This window comes from Manacus vitellinus, unplaced genomic scaffold (assembly GCF_001715985.3).
Source record: "Manacus vitellinus isolate BGI_N305 unplaced genomic scaffold, ASM171598v3 scaffold_28_pilon, whole genome shotgun sequence".
NCBI lineage: Eukaryota > Metazoa > Chordata > Aves > Passeriformes > Pipridae > Manacus > Manacus vitellinus.
This window is the reverse complement of record NW_021940122.1, coordinates 2,469,155-2,487,730: the sequence shown is the minus strand read 5'-3', so window position 1 is coordinate 2,487,730 and position 18,576 is coordinate 2,469,155. Positions and strand designations below refer to the sequence as shown.

The window sequence follows — 18,576 nt, the reverse complement described above, 5'->3', positions numbered from 1 at the left end:
TTATGGTTTTCTAGGGGAACTCAGATTTCTGACAAGTGCTTTGTGCAACAAGTACTTTCATTGAAACCATGGTAATCCCTCAAAATTTATACAACAGCTTCCAGCTGGATTTAGGAAAGTTCTGAATTGTGCTTATTGCAGATATAACCTAATCCTGAGACCCAGTAAGAAAATTCTTCGCTACTTTGAGATTGTTTCAGAGGACTTCAGTCAGCTAGAATATTACCTGGTTTAATGCACAGAACCATCCTACACGGACTGGTAAAAGGATGCAAAGTGACCATCGCTGACATTTCTCTTTCTTAAGTAAAAGAGCACGTTTCATCATGACTTGTAAGACACAACAGCTGAAGTCAGCAACTGAAACTTGGATTCTTCCCTCAAATATGGGTAAGATCCTTTCATTTGTACTCTCAATACAGTACATAAATTAGCAAGGTTGGAGCTGGAACATGAATAACAATAAACACCAAGTCCTTAACTGTGGTCTGCATTAAGAATTTAACCACCAAACAGTCCTGGAGCTTCCACTAAATGAAATTAAGATGCATTTCAAATGAAAGAAAGGAAAATGCAACCAAATCCAACATTTTCAACATTTGTAACACTACATGACCCAAAGGAAAAAGTTTTCTTTCTGAACTCATTTCTGTACTAGGTGTCATAAGTTTAGGCAGAAGCTAACTGATAGAAGCAATACTATCTCCCATAACTAAATAGCTCTTTTAGAAAATTTTCTGGATTATGTGACATTACTTTTACTCCTCAGCTGTTACCACCTGATAAAGAAAATAAGTTTCTAAGAGGCAAACAATCCATGGTAAAGGATCTTTCAAAATAGCTGTAAAAGATAAGAGCTAAATTCACAAAACATGCAGATACTTCCAGATAACGGTGACGTGACTGGAAAGCTCAACCCCAAAAAAGTCAGGAACTATATAGTGTGCATATATGACACAGAAGACCATGGTGACTGAAGGCAGAACTCTTCTTTAAACTCTGGTGAACGAAGTTTAAAATAACAAAAATCTCTACTTTCCACTAATTTCCTTAATAAAGTTGACTTTGAAAGATTGTTGCTGGAGTCCAGCTTCACAAAGGTTTTGAAACTGTCTTGTTTCCTTTTTTTTCCATTCAGGAGACTTTTAAGGTTTGCACAGAAACCCTTCCATAATATTCATCCACCAGATGAGTTAGAAAGATGCAAGTAAGGAATTAATCATAGTTTTAATGAGAAAAAGGACAGAATTCTGACAGGGAAAATCCAAGAAGAACATTGAGGCAAATTTTTCCTGTTAGTACAGTGGAACTGTCTCTCCAGGGAAGCAGAAGAAACTGAATTATAATGTTTAAAACTAAGCTGGATAAAACACTAGGAAACACAGAAGAAGGAAAATCAGCTACTGGCCCCACAAGGAATAACCAGTTCATCTAACCAATTTATTCCATCTTGAAAGCCGAGGAAGGTATGGTAAGTGCTGACTGCCACATAGCCTGGCCTCAGTGTATGGAAAAAGGGTGAAATTTTATATCACTGGTAAATTAATTAGACACTTAGTGGAGAAAATTAGTATAGACCCCCATTACAAGCAAAAGAAAATGTATCAGGTCAACATATTTTATGCTGCAGCTCAAGACTGACAATGTCTTATGTTTTGTTGCAGCTATTACTAAGGAAACACCACCGGATCAACAGCGAGTATAGACACAACGTTTCAATATTAGCTCTGCTGCTAGCTTGGAGGTTCTTGTCACTCATCTGCTGCACAAAATACTAAAGAATTATTTAGGTCTTTAGTGCCTTAATAGCACACAAAGTCCCAAATGGAACAAACCAAAGACAACAGTAAATACAATACAGTCGAGACCTTGATATTTCCAGGGAATGACAGAGACCAATATGAAAAGGAAAGCACTTGTCATGAGGCTAAGCATAAGGAGATGACAGTTTCTGACTACCTGGAAAAAAGTTAGCCTAAGGATTCTTATATAGAATCCACAGAAAAACATATATGTGCATATTGAATATCAGTTTCAGGATAAAATTAAAATAAAATAGGAAACATGAAAGTTTCTATGTGCTCTTAAATGGGTACTGAGAAGGTGGAATACTTTAGCACAATAATCAAGTTAAACTCTGTGCACATGAAATAGCTCACTCTACCTCCCAGTACAGTCAGTTCTCTGGGTGACTATTAGCTCATTATTTGCAGTGGTTAATGGATATGCAATATATATGTGACAGAATTTCTTAACAAATAACCAGTTGGGTGTATACATTGACGTATAATATTCAATATCTCCCATCCAACATGCACATTAAGTAGTTACAAATGCTATTAGTAGACATGAAATACTCATAAGGTTGATCTTCTTAAAGGATAACTTGGAGTGTGATATTTGGCTTTCAGCTCCCTTATTAGGGATGATTTTGACATAAGCAGGTTAGGAAAAAAAATCCCAAAATAGAGTTCATGTCAGAAGACAAAAGGTCTATGTGTTCCAAAATACTAGTTTGTGTAGATCTCACAGATTAAAGAAATCTATCCTATAAAATTCTCCTGTACCTTAATAGTCAGTATTATCTCACATGCAATAAAATATTTATGTTGAAAAGGCTGAGATACCTGGAATCCCGGGTTTACCAGTCACGGTGTTTGGAGGCAGAGGTTTTCTTCTCATTTGTGTAGGCTTGGCAGGAGGTATAGGAGGGCGCTGAGGTCCAGGTGATGTAGTTACTGAATGACATTACAAGACAGTGTTATTAATTATTCAACCTCAAATTCCATAAAATCAGAAACCCATTACAAGTTATATTCTGACTTCTCAAACAATGTTTCATTTCTTATTTAGTATCAAAAGTGGAGAGGTGAGGTTAGGAGCTGAAGTGAATTCTATTTTCAGTCTTAAATTCTTTGAGAAGTATGTGCCATGAAGTTTTAAACCAAGCTTACTCTGAAAATATGTAGCTCCTCTGAGATTTTTTACAAGTGTTTCAGTGATTCACTTTCTGTGTAGTTACTCATTTCTGTCAACAGTAATTTTTTGGCATCCAAAAGGATATGTTTTCACACAATAAACACTACCTCAGCGTACTAGGAAACATCTTCAGTATCCTACTCACAAAATTTGTGATTTCTTGTACTTTCTAATTAATAGAACTAGTCAGCCTCAGCTTGAAGCAAAAGATGTAATGAAAGGGAAATTATCATTAGGAAAACTTTATCCTATGCTGTTCAAGTGAAAAATGAAAAAAGTCACTGTCCCTTCATGCACAGACATGTCTAAAGACAGTTATGTGGTAGAAATTTTTGAAACGCCCAACTTGGTCATTTCAATGTGCAGTTCTAGCCAGTATCTATTAATTTTATCTGGTAAGGTCCTTTGACAGTGAGGTCTAAAAAGAGACCCTTTAGTTCATAATTACAAATCATTTTACTGTATTTTCCAGCCAATTATGAGGGATTTTATTATGCAAAGGAAAGGCAAAGGAAAAGATTTTTCTTCCACTATTCGCCTTTGCCCTTCTTTCCTTAAGAAAAAACAGGAGATCTGTGCAGCACATTTATGTAACAAAAGACTTGTTGTACCTAAGAGGGGAAAACCCTCAAGAGTAATAAAATTCTTATAATGCTGCCAATATCAACAAATACACAAGTTGCCTGATACTGAATTACTGGCTACACAGAGTGCCTCAGGCCCTATGTATCAGACCTTAGTTTACCCTATAAATAGAGTGACTGCGGGAGAGAAGGGAGCAGATCCAAAGACTCACTTGGGAGGACATTTTCAGAAATATTACAATATGCAAACAGGAATATCTCCATCTTTCTCTGTCCCCTTTTCCTTTTGGACTGTTGCAGCCACTTATAGAACCCTTTTTTTTCGTAATCCCTCAGATCAAGACAGGAAATAGTGCTTTGTCTAATTCAGAAAGACGTAATGGTTTTGAAAATAGCATTTATAGGTTTCACATTCACTCTTAATCTCCAAATGGATATGAAAAAGTTATGCCTAAAGAACTGAAAAGATAAATTTTTACATATATAAGTCATCATACCCTAGATACTACTACATGATAGTATTCATCATTACTTTTCCCCCAGCCCGTATTTAGGGAATAGGATTGTCTGTGATATTTATGGGGTAAGAATGTGCAAGTATTGACTTGCCAAGTAGTTTCTATCATATCTTCTGAGCAATACAACCACAACAGTCACATGAAAGCCAAAACAACGCATTTGGTGTATGTGTCACAGTTGAATCTATTATATTGCACTCTGAAAAAACAATAATCCCTACTACTACTTCCCACAATGACTTGGGTGACGGTCTATGACGCTACCAAATCTAATCACCAATAAATGGAGACTGAGCTTGTAAACTAGGGCACACAATAGGATTTAGGGATTTTCTGATAGTGTAGATTCTTGCAAGGACAAAAGGATGGTGAACTGTTAGGATTTAATTAATCTCGGGGCTTCTTTAGGGACCGGGAATGTATTTCCTTGACTCAGTCACTCTTGATGAAAGAGGAGGGTGTGCAGCCTCTTGGGAGAGACTTTGTCATTACTGTTGACATAGACAATGGGATTGAGTGAACCCTCAGCCATTCTGTGGCTGACACAAAGCTGGTGGTGTAGTTTACACACTGGAGGGAAGGGTTGCCATCCAGAGGGACCCTGACAGGCTGGAGCAGTGGACCAATGCAAACCTCATAAAGTTCTAATTTTCCTCACAATACTAATAGTCAACACAACTTTCTCATAAATAGGAGTACAATTTGGTTATGCATTTACTTTATTCTCCTTTGCTATGTGGAAACTATTAGTATGGAAAAAATCAGTATTTACAGTATTGTGGCTGTTTGATCAGAAGGATATGATCACGATGATAATTTTTAGCATATAGCATATGTTAGAGAATAAATAGTGACCACAAAATATTCTTATTTTTATCACTTCTAGTAACATCCTGAAGCCATGAGAAAGTGTATTGATAAGGGTGGTTAAGAATTATTTTCTCTTCTTAGTGGAGATGCTTTTTGTGTAGAAAAGGCAGTGTTTTTATTTTTCACAACACCTACAGTTTCCCATATTTTCTACTTTTATTAACTTTACCAGAAAGAGGCTTTTCCCAGGTATCAATATATTCCCAAGGTTTTTTTACATCCACAGCAACTTGCTCGGTAATATCCTCAGGTATATACATATCACCTGTGAAACAAAGGAAATGGAATAAGTCTCTACAGTGCAGCACCAAGTCATGGAATACTTGTATATTGTGTATATTCAAACTCTAGTTAACATTAAGTGCATAACCAGCATGTATGGCCCACCTATATTTTTAGTGATAAATGAGTGAAATCCATTATTTTCTTATTCAAGTAAATAGGAAGTGATCTGTTTCTAGAAAGTCTGCAATTTAAAAAAGTGTATTTGGAAAGAGAGAATTAATAAGACGGAGAGGTAACAGATCAGTTAAACCAAGATGATATGTGGAAAGATGTGTACAGAGAACAGTCTAGTTTTTCAGTATATGGAATAAAAAGTCCATTGATTCTTGCAAAGGGCAAAGTTCTTCTTCTCCCCATAATAAGATCTTTAGTCATCCTCCATACTAAATAGTTAGAGCAATTCTGAACAAAACATATACCATATTTGGAGTACAGAAGGCAAAGTATACATAAAATTCAGTTTGTATACAAGAGAAAGTCCTACTTAAAAGTAATATAAACACATTTGGAAAAAACTAAAGTGGCATTAAAAAGATCAGCATAACTCCTGGTACAGAACAACTGTTTCACATGCTGGTATTTATAGTACAGTCAGATTGTTAAATTAATATACTTTCTCTATACAAAATAAGTGTATTTGCTTTATAAAAACTGTATATCTAGTATAGTGAGAAGATGCATTGCAACTTCATCATGTTTGTGGTGACACCCCCCCCCCACTCTTACTCATGACGTCATGAAAAACCTGCAAAATTTAATATATTAAAAATAACCCCTCAATATTACATTAATTATCAAATTCCAACCCTATTCCAACAAAATTTAATCACTTCAACCAAAGATTTCATAGGTTTATAATATGGTTCTCAATTGGTTTTGACATTACACCAGTATTTTTACGTCATGAAACAGATAATTTCTCAATTACTGGAAATATTCATGGGGTCTGGAACAAGTTTAAACTAACCACTGTGTCTTTAATACCATCAGAGGAGTGGATCATTTTAAGGGAAGTAAAGGAAAAAGTGCTCTTGATAAAATAAAACTCAAAATACCTTTATACTTGAATTCCTCTAGAACTTGACGGTATACCCAAAGTTTAAAAAATAAAAAGAAAATAGAACACAAAGATAATGGGTATTATAAACAAAACCAAGTATCTCTCTGTTTCACAAGGAAAATGGAAATGTTGTTTAAAATTTGTTTACTGACATTTGTCAGGAAGTCCAATAGATCAGGAGCAGTTTTTAAAAGATTAAGTATAAATTAAAAAATAACTCAGTATACTAAGTTACATACACAAAGATAAATATGAAAAGACATCTCAATAAAATTATGTTCTAGAGAAAAAGGCTAAAACTTGGCAAAAAACCTAAAAGGAATGCTAGTCGTGAGGAGGTAATCTCTGCCTCTTTTCCACAATCAAGTTTACCACCTGGCACTACAGCTAGCCAGGAGACTGAAAAGCCTGCCAGGAAACCAGCCACAATCCCATGTGCTGATGCTGGAAAAAACAAATTCTGCTTATCATCTGGGCCCTGCAGCTTCCAAGCAGACTCTCCATGGGGTGAAACATCTTTGCACTGAGGCTAATGAGCGCAGTAAGGAAGAAGGAATGGAGTACATTCAATAGCAGTGTCAGTCCAGCAAGGAATTAAAAGTTAAAATTGATGTTTAAACAATATAGTAACTAACCACAGCTCTTCGGTAAATGTGCTCTTCTTCAGAGAAAGAATAAATGATAAAACGTCTAAAGGTAAACGTGAAAACATATTTTTCCTTACAGGCCAATTAAGGAGTCTGATCAGGTTAGATCAAAAGTTAAGTATTTTGATAAACTAATCACAGAAAATAACATTTTCATCATGAAGAAATTAACTTCTTCAGATCCAAAAATCCTCAGGATATCTTAAAATATTATAACACCTTCAGGATGTTTCTTTAACTTAGAGGAAAAAAGACTGATGTAGCTTGGTAATGGAAAATATTACTGGAAGTATCATTTTACAGAAGAATTCTAAAAAAAGTGTTTTCCAGTGAGTACATATAGCATGCACAGTAAGAAGCAGTCTTGTGATGACTTTTGACATCATCTATCATAATGAAGCTACAGCTCTTCTATAATAGAGCAATGGGCACTACCATAAAGAGATGGAAATGATGACAGCTGGTGGGCACACCAAGAAGAGCATTTAGAATAGGATTGCTTAAAACAGTGCTTTAGCACCCAAACCAGCATTAAGCACAATAAACTACATGTAACAATTTACATGCTCACTATTATGTTTAGACTGCTGATTTACTCAGCATGCATTCATTTTTGTTGGGGTTTTTTATAACCTACAAATACCCTTGCCAAGTTTACTACTATGTGGGAGAGGAGAAAAGCTTAATATACTGTCTAAAATAATAGTATATTTGTGCATAATTTCATAATGTGATCACCCCAGGAGACCTGTGTGCATTCTGCCTATTTCAGGAATCAGACATCAGAAGGCTCATTTATAAGAAGGAAACACAAGGAAAGAACAAAGCTTTCTGACCCACAACTACTGACATTGGTCATTTAATACTGTAACTGGCTCTGGTGTCCTGGAATGTGATGGGCTCATTCATTGACCAGAAGGACTATGAAAGGTCAAAGAGCACATAAGTCTAATGAAGGCATTCACTCAGTGTGTAATACAGAAGAGTAGGTCTTGTTCTAAACAGGTTAAGTTCAATGCAATTTAAATATACAACCATCTCTTCTGAGTTTGTAGCATTTCCAAAAACATGGTGGGCTTTTCAAAATTAAGTATGGGAAAAAGTAGTTGAAGTCATTCCATGATCAGCAACAGGTATTAAATTGCCAAAGATACTAGAGGGAAACATTACACAGACAAAAATGTTTAAAAGAGATGGTATATCATTCAGGTTATCCTAATCTAGCTATCACAAAGCAATGGAATGGGACAGTAGCAGTAAAAGTAGTGGGTGAACAGCCAAAAGTTTGCTCTAAATATGTGCATTATATTTATTTATTTATTTATTTATTAATTCATAATATGTATTATTTTAAACTTGCTTTGTTGATGAAGAATCCCAAAATTATGTATTTAATTAACCAATGGCTATATTAAAAAACCAACAGTGTTTATATTGATGTAATAAATTAATGCTTTATTAAATAAAAAAATTACAGATTCTTTATGAGTTAACACTGACAACATTATTTTAATTGGATTGAAAAATCAAGTACAATTGAAAAAGGACAAATGATTTTTCCCCCAACCAAACCCATATTTTTAATAAATCTTTCTGGTTAGGGATGTATGTTATCTCTGTGTGTAAGGATACGTAAATTGAAGTTCTCACTCTCCTCTATCATCCATCAATTTGGAATTCTTTGATGCTGAAGTATTCAAGCCTGAATACTCTACAGTCCAAATACTGCATGGTCTGAGTAAGAACTGGTCTGGTGTGAACGCATCACGTGCATAGATAGTAGCTAGCAAGATATCCGGTTTAAGACTTTCCTACCAAGCCTCCTGATTTGGACTCAAACAACTGGGTGACCCTTTTCAACAGTGTTTTCCAGTAATTATCTTGGACCTAACATCTAGAAAACATTAGTAAACAGTAGCCACATAATAATCTATCTGTAAGTTTACACAGACTGTCAATATAATTTCACAATGACTCTCGGTAATTCCATAACATGATCAGTAGCAGCAATTACACATGGTACTCTGAGGAATTAAATTCTGTAACAAAACACAATGAAATATTTTGCAGGGCTCAAGGTGATTTGAGAAAGTCACATTCATGTCTTTTCCAGATAAGATAAAAAACCCCCCCAAAAATGCAGCTCTACCTGTTGTTGGCGCAATCCACTGTGGCAGTCCAGGTGCTTTTGTTCTGGCTGGTGCTAGTGTGGTTTTACTAAAAACTGTGAGAGAGTTAAGAAAGAAAAAAGAGAAAGATGAAAAAAAAGTTCCATGAGAAGAACACCCGAGAGGTTTCTATGTGATGCCTACAATTCCACACTAGAGAAGAAAAAGTAACACCTAGTGTGATGACACACACAGTTCTGGTTTCTGATTTGAAGAGGCTTTACCTGTAGACTTATTAATTGATTAAAAAATACCCTTTTTTTCTCCCAACAACACTTAAAATTCCACTGAGAATAGGGGAAATTAATTAATTAACTAATCTCCTTCCCATCCCAGATTGAATAAACAATTATTACCAGGTCTAGTCTGTGATTTATCCGACGGTTTTGGTCTTGCGGAAGGGAGACGTGTCTTATGAGGTGCTAAAAGAAATAAGGTTCTGCTTAAATGCTGTGTAAAAGAACACCAATAGTGCAGTGCAATTTGCCAGAAAAAAAGGTCCATGCACCAATGTGATACAGCAAAATGGACACATGAGAGTTCTATGAGTTCCAATCCAAAATGCATGTTGAAAATGCTAGTTTCTTTAGTGGTCAGATGACTCTATCATGCAGTCTGACCAGTTACATTCATGTTTAGGTTTAGGAAAAGATATAAAATATTTACAGCCAGTTACCCAACTGTATATGGATACAGAGTTAGCTCTGCAAGGTATCCATGGCCTTAAGACATTTAATTAGGTTCTGTAAAAAACAAACAAACAAACAAAAAACCTCAAAATAAAACACCACACTGGAACCCCCAAACAAAATACCTAGATAAAACCATGAAACAGTGAATTATTGCTGAGAAAACAACCAGAAGCATTCAATGCAGACACTGTGTAAGACAGCTGAAGCACAGTGTCACCATCAAGGTTGAAATTGGAAGCCTTCAACCTTTCCTTATTGTTGTCTTTCACTTACAAAATAATTTTGATAAGGTGGTTGTTACAGTATCTGTGTGAATCACATCAAAAGCTGAAAGCATAAGATACTGTTGTCTTTCTCACCGTTATCAACCTCTGTAAATCAGCGTTTTAAATAAATAGAGCTGGCTATTTGATATTCAAATCTAATAACCATTCTATCCATAACACTTAATCCAGCCTCTCTGAAGCATCAGAGAAAATACTTATGCAGTACAGAACATATTACTCAGTTTTGACATTTAGATTTGGGAAAAGTTTTACAGATTTAGATTTTATAAGGTAAATGGTGGAAGTTAGTTACATCTATATTTGCAGCACTATATATCTGTCTCATAGTGTTTAAAAGCTTCATATCATCTTTGATATAATACTGATTAAACCCCATTTTCAAAGCACCAAAAATGTTTGATAAGGGGGAAAATAAATTTTCATGTTACGTATTTGAAATGGTTTTAAAGGTAACAATGAACTTATAATTAAATATTAAACATTACTGATTTTACTTCAGATTTACAGACTCTCAATACAACAACTTAAGAGAATCTTAAAAATTACCTGTATTGAACCATGGAATTTCAGTTGCTTGAGCAATTTTTGGCTTGGGTGAAATGTGGTATGTTTCATTGGGAACTGAAAATGGAGATATTACTGCTTATCAAGTGCAAATTATTTCCTTTTAAACATAAGATACCACAGGTGGAAAGGAAATTCAAATTGTCTTTGTGCGGATCGTAAACAAGAGTCAGTACTAGAAACTTGTCTGAAAATCATGCTTTCATACAGGAAAAAGACTTTTCAAGACTGGAAGATATATTTCATTAGTAAGTCAGACAAAATCAGAAAAGATGATCAGGCAATGCCTTTTTACATGACTCCTCAGCCTTGTACATGAGGTACTTATTTCTAGAAAAGATTTCATGAAGAAGAAAAATGCCTGAAAAATTAAAACCAGCAATACTTTGTACATGCACTGGAATGTAACTAACAAATGAACATGACATAAAGACATATTGAGGTATTTCTGTTGATTAAAGTGTAAGTTTAGCTATATAGCAAAAGCAGAGAAAGTAAAGTTTTAAGAAAAATAAACTGACATAACATTCTCATTACCCAAAGGTATTTTGGACCCATCAACAACATGAACTGTAACAAGGTTAATTGATCCCAGGTGTGTTGCCTTTGGAGCTATAAAAAATAAACCATTGTTCTGTGAGAAGGGAAATTAAAGAAGGTGGATTTCACAAAGGATCTGTCTCCATTATTTCCTAAAAACCTATCTACACATCTGCTAAGACAATTTTAACAGATATGAGACAGAAACATGTTCTGATTAGTCTGGGTGTATTTTCATGCTGACAGCCAGACAGTGCAATGATTGTTCTGGGCCCCCACTAACTTCAGAACAAATGCCCTAAAGGTGGAGTTCTGACAGTCTTTGGTCTTTTTCATACTTAGTATATTAACTTACTCTTCCATAAAACATTTCTAAAAGCTCGTAGTAACATATTTATCTTTCAGACCTCATTCAAACTTGATTGAATTTATTGAAAGATATCTAAATTACTGAATGAAGAGGACAGACTGGCAGGCAGAGACACACACTACATGCCTCTTTGTCTTTCAGAAATAAGGTTAAAATATGGAAGCTGGAAAATAACCTACTTACTAGCATAAAGAGCAGTGGCTAAATAGTGACATTTGTACTTAACAAAAAAAATTTGTTTACTGTTTTTCCTAACAGTAGTTTGTTTTGCACATACACAATTATAATGATCTATTCTTAAAAGAATAAACCTCTAAATTCTGTTTTCTAAAATTCTTTCCCTAAAACTAACTTTGTAGTGGTACCAAAAGATGGCACTTGTTAACTATGACGTGATTGGAAATAGCTCTTATTCGACCAAGACTTGGAATCTAACTTGGTTACTTAACAGCCTTTCAAAATAAGGCATTTAGAACAGAAATGTTTTTCATAAACTGTTCAGTTTGATGTTCATAGTAATATATATACGTACGTATAGCATATACGCATGTATATATAGTTCTTGAATGAATAGGGTGTCTGCTTAAATTCTTTTTTGGCTATGAAAAAAAGTACCAGTCTAAGGTGAAAAAGTGTGCATGAAATTATAAAACTATTCATTGAGTGATTTGCCTTGAACTAAAATATAATCAGTTCTGTTGTTACACCAGAGAGGAAGAAAGATTAGGAGCTGCTCTTTCTTATAACCATGTTGTTACTCCTCCTCTAACTATATTTTTCTCCTGTAACCTTCCTACTTGGCAGTTTTTATTGAAATAGTTCACACCTAGGTAAAGCTGAAGTATCACCGTCCTTCGTTGTAACTGTGCATCCCTGAATGTACTGAAGTTACTGCAAGAAGTCACTGTGCTGAAGACACTTATTCTCTCAGCATCTACTATCTTGGACTGAGATTCTGTAACCTGAGTTTCAAAAGTAATTGAGAAATGGAATCAAATGTATTTAGGCTAATAAAATCACCCAAAAGAAAAGAACTTTGTGAGTGTGACCACAGAAATATATTTTTATTAAAATTAATTGAATTCCTCATATTTTTAATGGCTACTAAACCTGTCCAGCTGCTCTCCATGGAAATGGATGCAATTCTTGGGCACTCAGTTTCATATAATTTATTAACATACTCTCAGCTGAACTATGGTACCAATTTCTGTCTACTTATTATGCATGTCCCATGACTGCAGTACTCAGTGACAGCCGAAAATGTAACTAAGGCAGTGCCACAATAACACTTCTAAAGTTACAAACTGTAAATTACCAGGTTTAGTTTGTGGTACTTCTGGCCAGACAGATGTTTTGGGTTTGGAAGGAATGAGCAGTGTTTCTTTTGGAGCTGAAAGAAAAGGAAAAAGACTATTATTGTGTTCTTCGGGAGTCATGATCCAATGCCATATTTAGCCCACAGAAAATGCATGCCTCAAATGCCTGAAAAAAAGACAATAACAATTCCATGGCTTTCTGGAACCTGAAACAAAATGACTATCCAAAACACAGAAAAGTCTCAGCAGTGTGCTGTAGGATAAGTTGAGTTAGTGGCTAAAATTCTTGGTCTAAAAGAAAAATTTGACATTAAATTTGGTTGGAGATCTGACAAATACAGATTTCTGACCAGACATAAGCTGTAGGCTATTTTTGCTTTACGTCTAAAGTAGAAATAAGAATCCTCTATACTAAGGTACATGCATGTGGTAGCAGAATGAAGGATAGTGAAATGGTGTTATATAAATCTGTGTTCTCTAGAAATTTCTCAATTGAAAAACTGGAAATACCTGCATCTTAACTTTAAGAAAACTTATTTACCCATTGTTGCCTTTGAATGCCCAGTAGTAGTAGAAGATTTTGTAATAATTGGTTGTGGAGTTGTCTGATGTATTGCTGTTAAAGAAAGAATGTGAAGAATCTTAGAATATTTATCTGTAATAGAAACAAATAGCACTTGTACTATTTCTAAAACTTGCAAAATGCCCCAAACTAAGGAGTAACAGATTACCTTGAAAATCAACTGCTGACAGATATAGTTATCTTTCTATTAACTTCTGCTATACATTCCCTTAATAACAAAAATGGGAAGCCACACAGCCCCTTCTAACTATTTTTAAAGCTAATTTTGTTCCAGTATAGAGTACAATGTAAGTTGCTAACTGTACAAGCACATTAGAAAGGAATTTTGTTGCGTTTTATGAAAAGAAAAAAAAAGTGCTCACAGAGAAGCATCCCTGACTACCAGGAAGTAATCAAAGAGAACTCAATCTATCTAGCCGCTGAAATTTGTCAATACCCACATTACTACATTTTAGTCATCATTTGCTATGTGTAATAGAAAGGAGAGAAAACATTTTTTATTTTATATTACATATCTTACTATTATTTTTAGTGTAATTTTGACATATTTTGGTTTGATTGTCTTAAGTGTAATGCATCTGCTTCAGCAAAAAACTGGCTATGAATAATTCTATTAAGAAGCACAAAATCTGAGGCTAAGGGAAAGAATGATTAAACACAAGCAGATAAAATTAAAAGAATGACTCCATTACCAGGTTTGGTGTGTGGCACTCTTGATTTTTCAGTTGTTTTTGGTCTGGTATGAATGAACTGTTTTTCAGTTGGAGCTGGAATAAAAACAAACAGCACCCAGAACAATAATTGAAAAAACACACTGCTTTCATAGCACACAAGGATCATAAGTACAATCTGATCTGTAATAAGGCAAATTATGGAAGGGTAAAGCTGAAAATCAATCAGTTGGGATTCCTGCAAAGAAAGGAAAACAAGTTAAATGGCCACTTACACAAACACACTTCTAGAAAAATATATATACAAATTTCTAGCTTTGCATCAAGTAGTGAAGAATATAGTCATGAACATCACACTGTGAAGTAATGGGACAAAACCAGACAGTAGTAGTCTACATCTTCCTCATCTGCCATACATGGGTATCTAAGGACAGGCTCTATTTTTCAGTGGGGACTTTGTATCAAACTTGATTTATAAATTAACTTTTTTGCTCTTATATGGGAATGATTTAATGTTGTTGTCTTCACACTCTAAAGTTTAAAATTCTTGTAAAAAAAAAAGTAGGAATCATTTACTGAAAGAGGTTATCTTGGCTGTTGCTAATTTGTGGTCCACACCAACATAAGAGGTCCCAAATGCCTTAGCCTGTGCATTCTTCATCCCCCTCCACAAAAAAGAAAAAACCCCATAGTTTTAAGCCAATAAATAGCTATTGCTATTTCATTAATGGTACCATTTCATTTTCAGAAAAGCAGGGTCAATATGTGCCTGAAACTGGGGACAGAGAACTGTTAGGAAAGATTGCTCAAGCAATACTTGCACTGCCCAATACTGCTTGGATTCAGTGACCCTTAATTGGCCCACATCCGAAATTCAGCTAAGAAGAAACAATAGTCAGTCAATGTTTCATATATTTAAGCAAGTTTCCCCAGCGTGGGTGACTAGAAGTCAGCAGAGTGGATGGTTTTAAGAATTAGACTAATATTAGATTTAGAGGGTCACCTAGCTGCTCTGTATACTTTATGCTATACTTGATACCTTATAATTTTCTTCTGTAAAATTATACCATGAAGAGTTGTGTTGGTTTCAGCTGGAAAAGTTAACTTTCTTCACAGTAGCTGGTACAGGGAGGTGTTCTGGATTTGTGCTGAGCATAGGGTTGATAATATAGAGATGTTTTTGTTGCTGTTGAGCAGTGCTTGCACAGAGCCAAGGCCTTTTCTGCTCTCTGTACATCCACGCTGGCGAGGAGACTGGGGGTGCATGGGGGTTAGGAGGAGACACAGAAGGGACAGGTGACCCAAACTGACCAAGGGGATCACAGAATCACAGAATAAGGGGAGTTGGAAGGCACCCACAAGGATCATTGAGTCCAACCCTTAGCCTGGCACAGGACCATCCCTGAGAGTCACACCATGTGCCTCAGAGTATCATCCAAACAGTTCTGGATATTCCAGGCCACACGACATCATGCTTAGTATATAAAGCTGGGGGGATGAAGGAGTAAGGGGAAGTTTGGAATGATGGTGTTTGTCTTCCCAAGTAGCTCTTACGTGTGATGGGGCCCTGCTCTCCTGGAGATGGCTGAAGCAGGTAAGAATGGTAAGCAGGGAATTAATTCTTTGTTTTTCTTTGCTTGTGTGTGTGGCTTTTGCTTCACCTATTAAACTGTCTTTATCTCAATCCACGAGTTTTCTAGCTTTTATCCTTCCAGTTCTCTCCCTGATCCTGCTGGTGGGGAAGTGAGCAGGTGGCTGGTGGGGGCTTAGTTGCTGGCTGCTGTTAAACAACAACAGGAGTGAAGTTGAAGAGTATTTTAGAATGACATTATCCATACTTCAGAAAAAGAAGTTACAAGAATTGCTACCTCTCTTTAAATAAAGTCCCCTTTTACTGGAAAATAGATAACGTGGAGGAATTGCATCATCCTGAGTAGAAGGGCTAGAAGATGAGGAAAAAAACCTTTGAAAGTAAATGGGCTCATGCACTATTACCCTTAGCACGACTAAAGAGTAAGTAAATATCTAGAAGCAGAGCAAAACTTCATTATTAGTTTTTAATAAAATGTAATGAGTTCTCTCTAAGATGATCTGCTCTAAAAAGAATGAAAAATAGAATAATTATTTATGAAATACACGATTACCCAATGTTGCCTTTGTTCTTTCAGGAATACGAGGAATCATAGTAGTGTCTGGTTCACCAAAAGTTGGAAAGATTTCTGTTGGAAAAAATGTCAATAAATTATCTGAATAATGAAGAGAATCTCCCTTTCCCTCCCACCTCCCTAAAAAAGTCTTTCAGCACTATACTGTATACACCAGGAAAGGGAACAGCAATGGGCATTACCCTCAGAAATTTATGGTTACGAAACAATAGTAACAACCCTTCAGTGAAATCACTGGTTATCACAGATCAGTCAGATGTATTGATGGGGAGTCACATAATCAAAATATAACTGAAGGGCATCCTCAGTCTAATCTGGACAGAAACGTGTATATAAAGAAAAAGTAATGCAACAACATTAAGAGGTTTCTCTCATAAGAGCTTCAAAAACATGGTGCAAACTACTGAAGTGTATTGCTCAGATGCAAGCTGTGGATAACTTGTAATCCTTGATTAAGGCATACATGCCACTACTATTTCTTCTGGTAATATCTGCATAAGATGAAAAAAAAACTTGAACTGCTGAAGTTGCCATCAGTAGGTAGGACTTAATTGCAGCACTGCAGAGGTTTCTTAAGCTAGAATGATACCTAGATAACAGCAAATGCACTGATGACAACTCACCCACCACCCACCCTCAAAGCAGTTGCTCAGTTATCAACCTTGGCAAAAGACCAGATAATTTACCAGGCTTCCTGTGTGGAGCATCTGGGATGGGAGTTGCTTTAGGTTTAAAGGGAATATATTGTGGTTCTTTAGAAGCTGGAAAGAAAGATCTGTTTTAGGGATTTATACTTTTCAGAAATTAGATAGGTTTATTTCACAGGCACTGCATGTGTCATGCTTGCTAACAAAAACAATCCCTGCATAAGAGACTGAAAAATCCAGTGTCAGATGCATACAGGAATTTAAAGAGAAAAGAAAATCATGAATGAAAACACGGGTGCAAAATTGATCAAGTAAGCAAAATCTGGTGTCAAGCAACAAAAACTGAAAGAACACAGACAAATACAGTGGACATGTTTCCACCTGTATTTCAAAGCTCATAACTGCAATACCCATGGCATGCTTGTCTCCTAAAAGCGTCAAAGTGTCACACAATATGTGTGACAGGGAAAGCAATTTTCTGTGAAGACAACAAAACAGCTAGAAATCTTTCAATACCTGGAACAGAGTAAAGTTCAATAAGTACAAAAGAAAACAAATCAAAACCACAAACAGATAATGTGAAAACCAGACTAATGATACGTAAGCATTGGTCCAAGGAGCAGGGAAGAAATAACCATGACCAGCTCAAGCTAACAAATTTACCTGTTGTTGTCTTTTTTTGTTCAACTGTAAATGTACTAGGTGCCAAAACTTCATAAAAAACATGATACACAGCATTAAGAGTACATATAAGCAAAAGGGTAAAAATACTCCCTTTTACATGACTGATTTATTTTCAATTTGGAACACATATTTTTTTCCAATAAATTACTTATTTATGAAATTAGTGAATATACATTCACTCAAAATAATGTTCAATTGATACTTTCAGAATCATTATGTGTTACAGAGGTTTGGCAGTTCATGGGTATGTAAATCCCTATTAAGTATATTTTAAGGGTCAAATTCTATTACCAGGTCACACAATCATATGAGTGGTTTGAGCTACAGCTCAAACATGAACCATACATAGTTTTCTCTAAGCACCTTTTGACAGGTACAAAAGAGATGCAACTTCTTCCAACTTCTTATAATGTTTGTGTGTTGTCTACCCTGCTATACAGATTATTCATCAGTGATAGCTGTCATGTGGCTGAAAAGCATAGATAATTCATCAAAAATCAGACTTTAAAAAGAGAAATCAGCTCTATCTTCCTTTAAACACCTATATAATAATCATTAGAAAATGTATTTGTAATATGAAGAGATGTTAATCAACATTTGATTCACTGAGGAAGGACAACTTAAAAGAAACACTGAATATTCAAGCACAACAAAACAACAATGTATTTACCAGGTTTTGTGTGTGGTACATCTGGAGCTGGTGATGCCCTGGGCTTGGAAGGGACTCGTCGACTTTCCTTTGGACCTGTGAAGCAGAGAAAAGTTTTGAATATGTTATTGAGGGTGATAATTCTTGGACCTGTGAAGATGAGCAAAGTTTTGAATATGTTCTTGAGGTTGATCATATGTCTTTAGATTATTCCTGACAGGAGATTAATTTTCTACTAAGAAATTTTTTAGAAATTACTTCTGGCATTTGAAAATAATCACAAAGATATCTCCTGTC

The 18,576-nt window shown here is 35.4% G+C and overlaps 1 protein-coding gene across 2 annotated transcripts in view; it reads right to left on the bottom strand.

Annotated features, from left to right (window-relative positions):
• The window catches only part of ABI3BP (ABI family member 3 binding protein), a 142,074-nt gene that overhangs the window by 27,368 nt on the left and 96,130 nt on the right, over positions 1-18,576 (bottom strand). For both annotated transcript variants that reach the window (XM_029960708.1, XM_029960709.1), the window contains 12 exons: positions 18,301-18,375; positions 16,986-17,060; positions 16,279-16,353; positions 14,156-14,230; positions 13,422-13,496; positions 12,880-12,954; positions 11,192-11,266; positions 10,637-10,711; positions 9,468-9,533; positions 9,093-9,167; positions 5,121-5,216; positions 2,628-2,738 (listed from right to left, as the gene is read on the bottom strand). In XM_029960708.1, the coding sequence (XP_029816568.1) occupies positions 2,628-2,738; positions 5,121-5,216; positions 9,093-9,167; positions 9,468-9,533; positions 10,637-10,711; positions 11,192-11,266; positions 12,880-12,954; positions 13,422-13,496; positions 14,156-14,230; positions 16,279-16,353; positions 16,986-17,060; positions 18,301-18,375 (948 nt within the window). The remainder of the gene's footprint in view (positions 1-2,627; positions 2,739-5,120; positions 5,217-9,092; positions 9,168-9,467; positions 9,534-10,636; positions 10,712-11,191; positions 11,267-12,879; positions 12,955-13,421; positions 13,497-14,155; positions 14,231-16,278; positions 16,354-16,985; positions 17,061-18,300; positions 18,376-18,576) is intronic.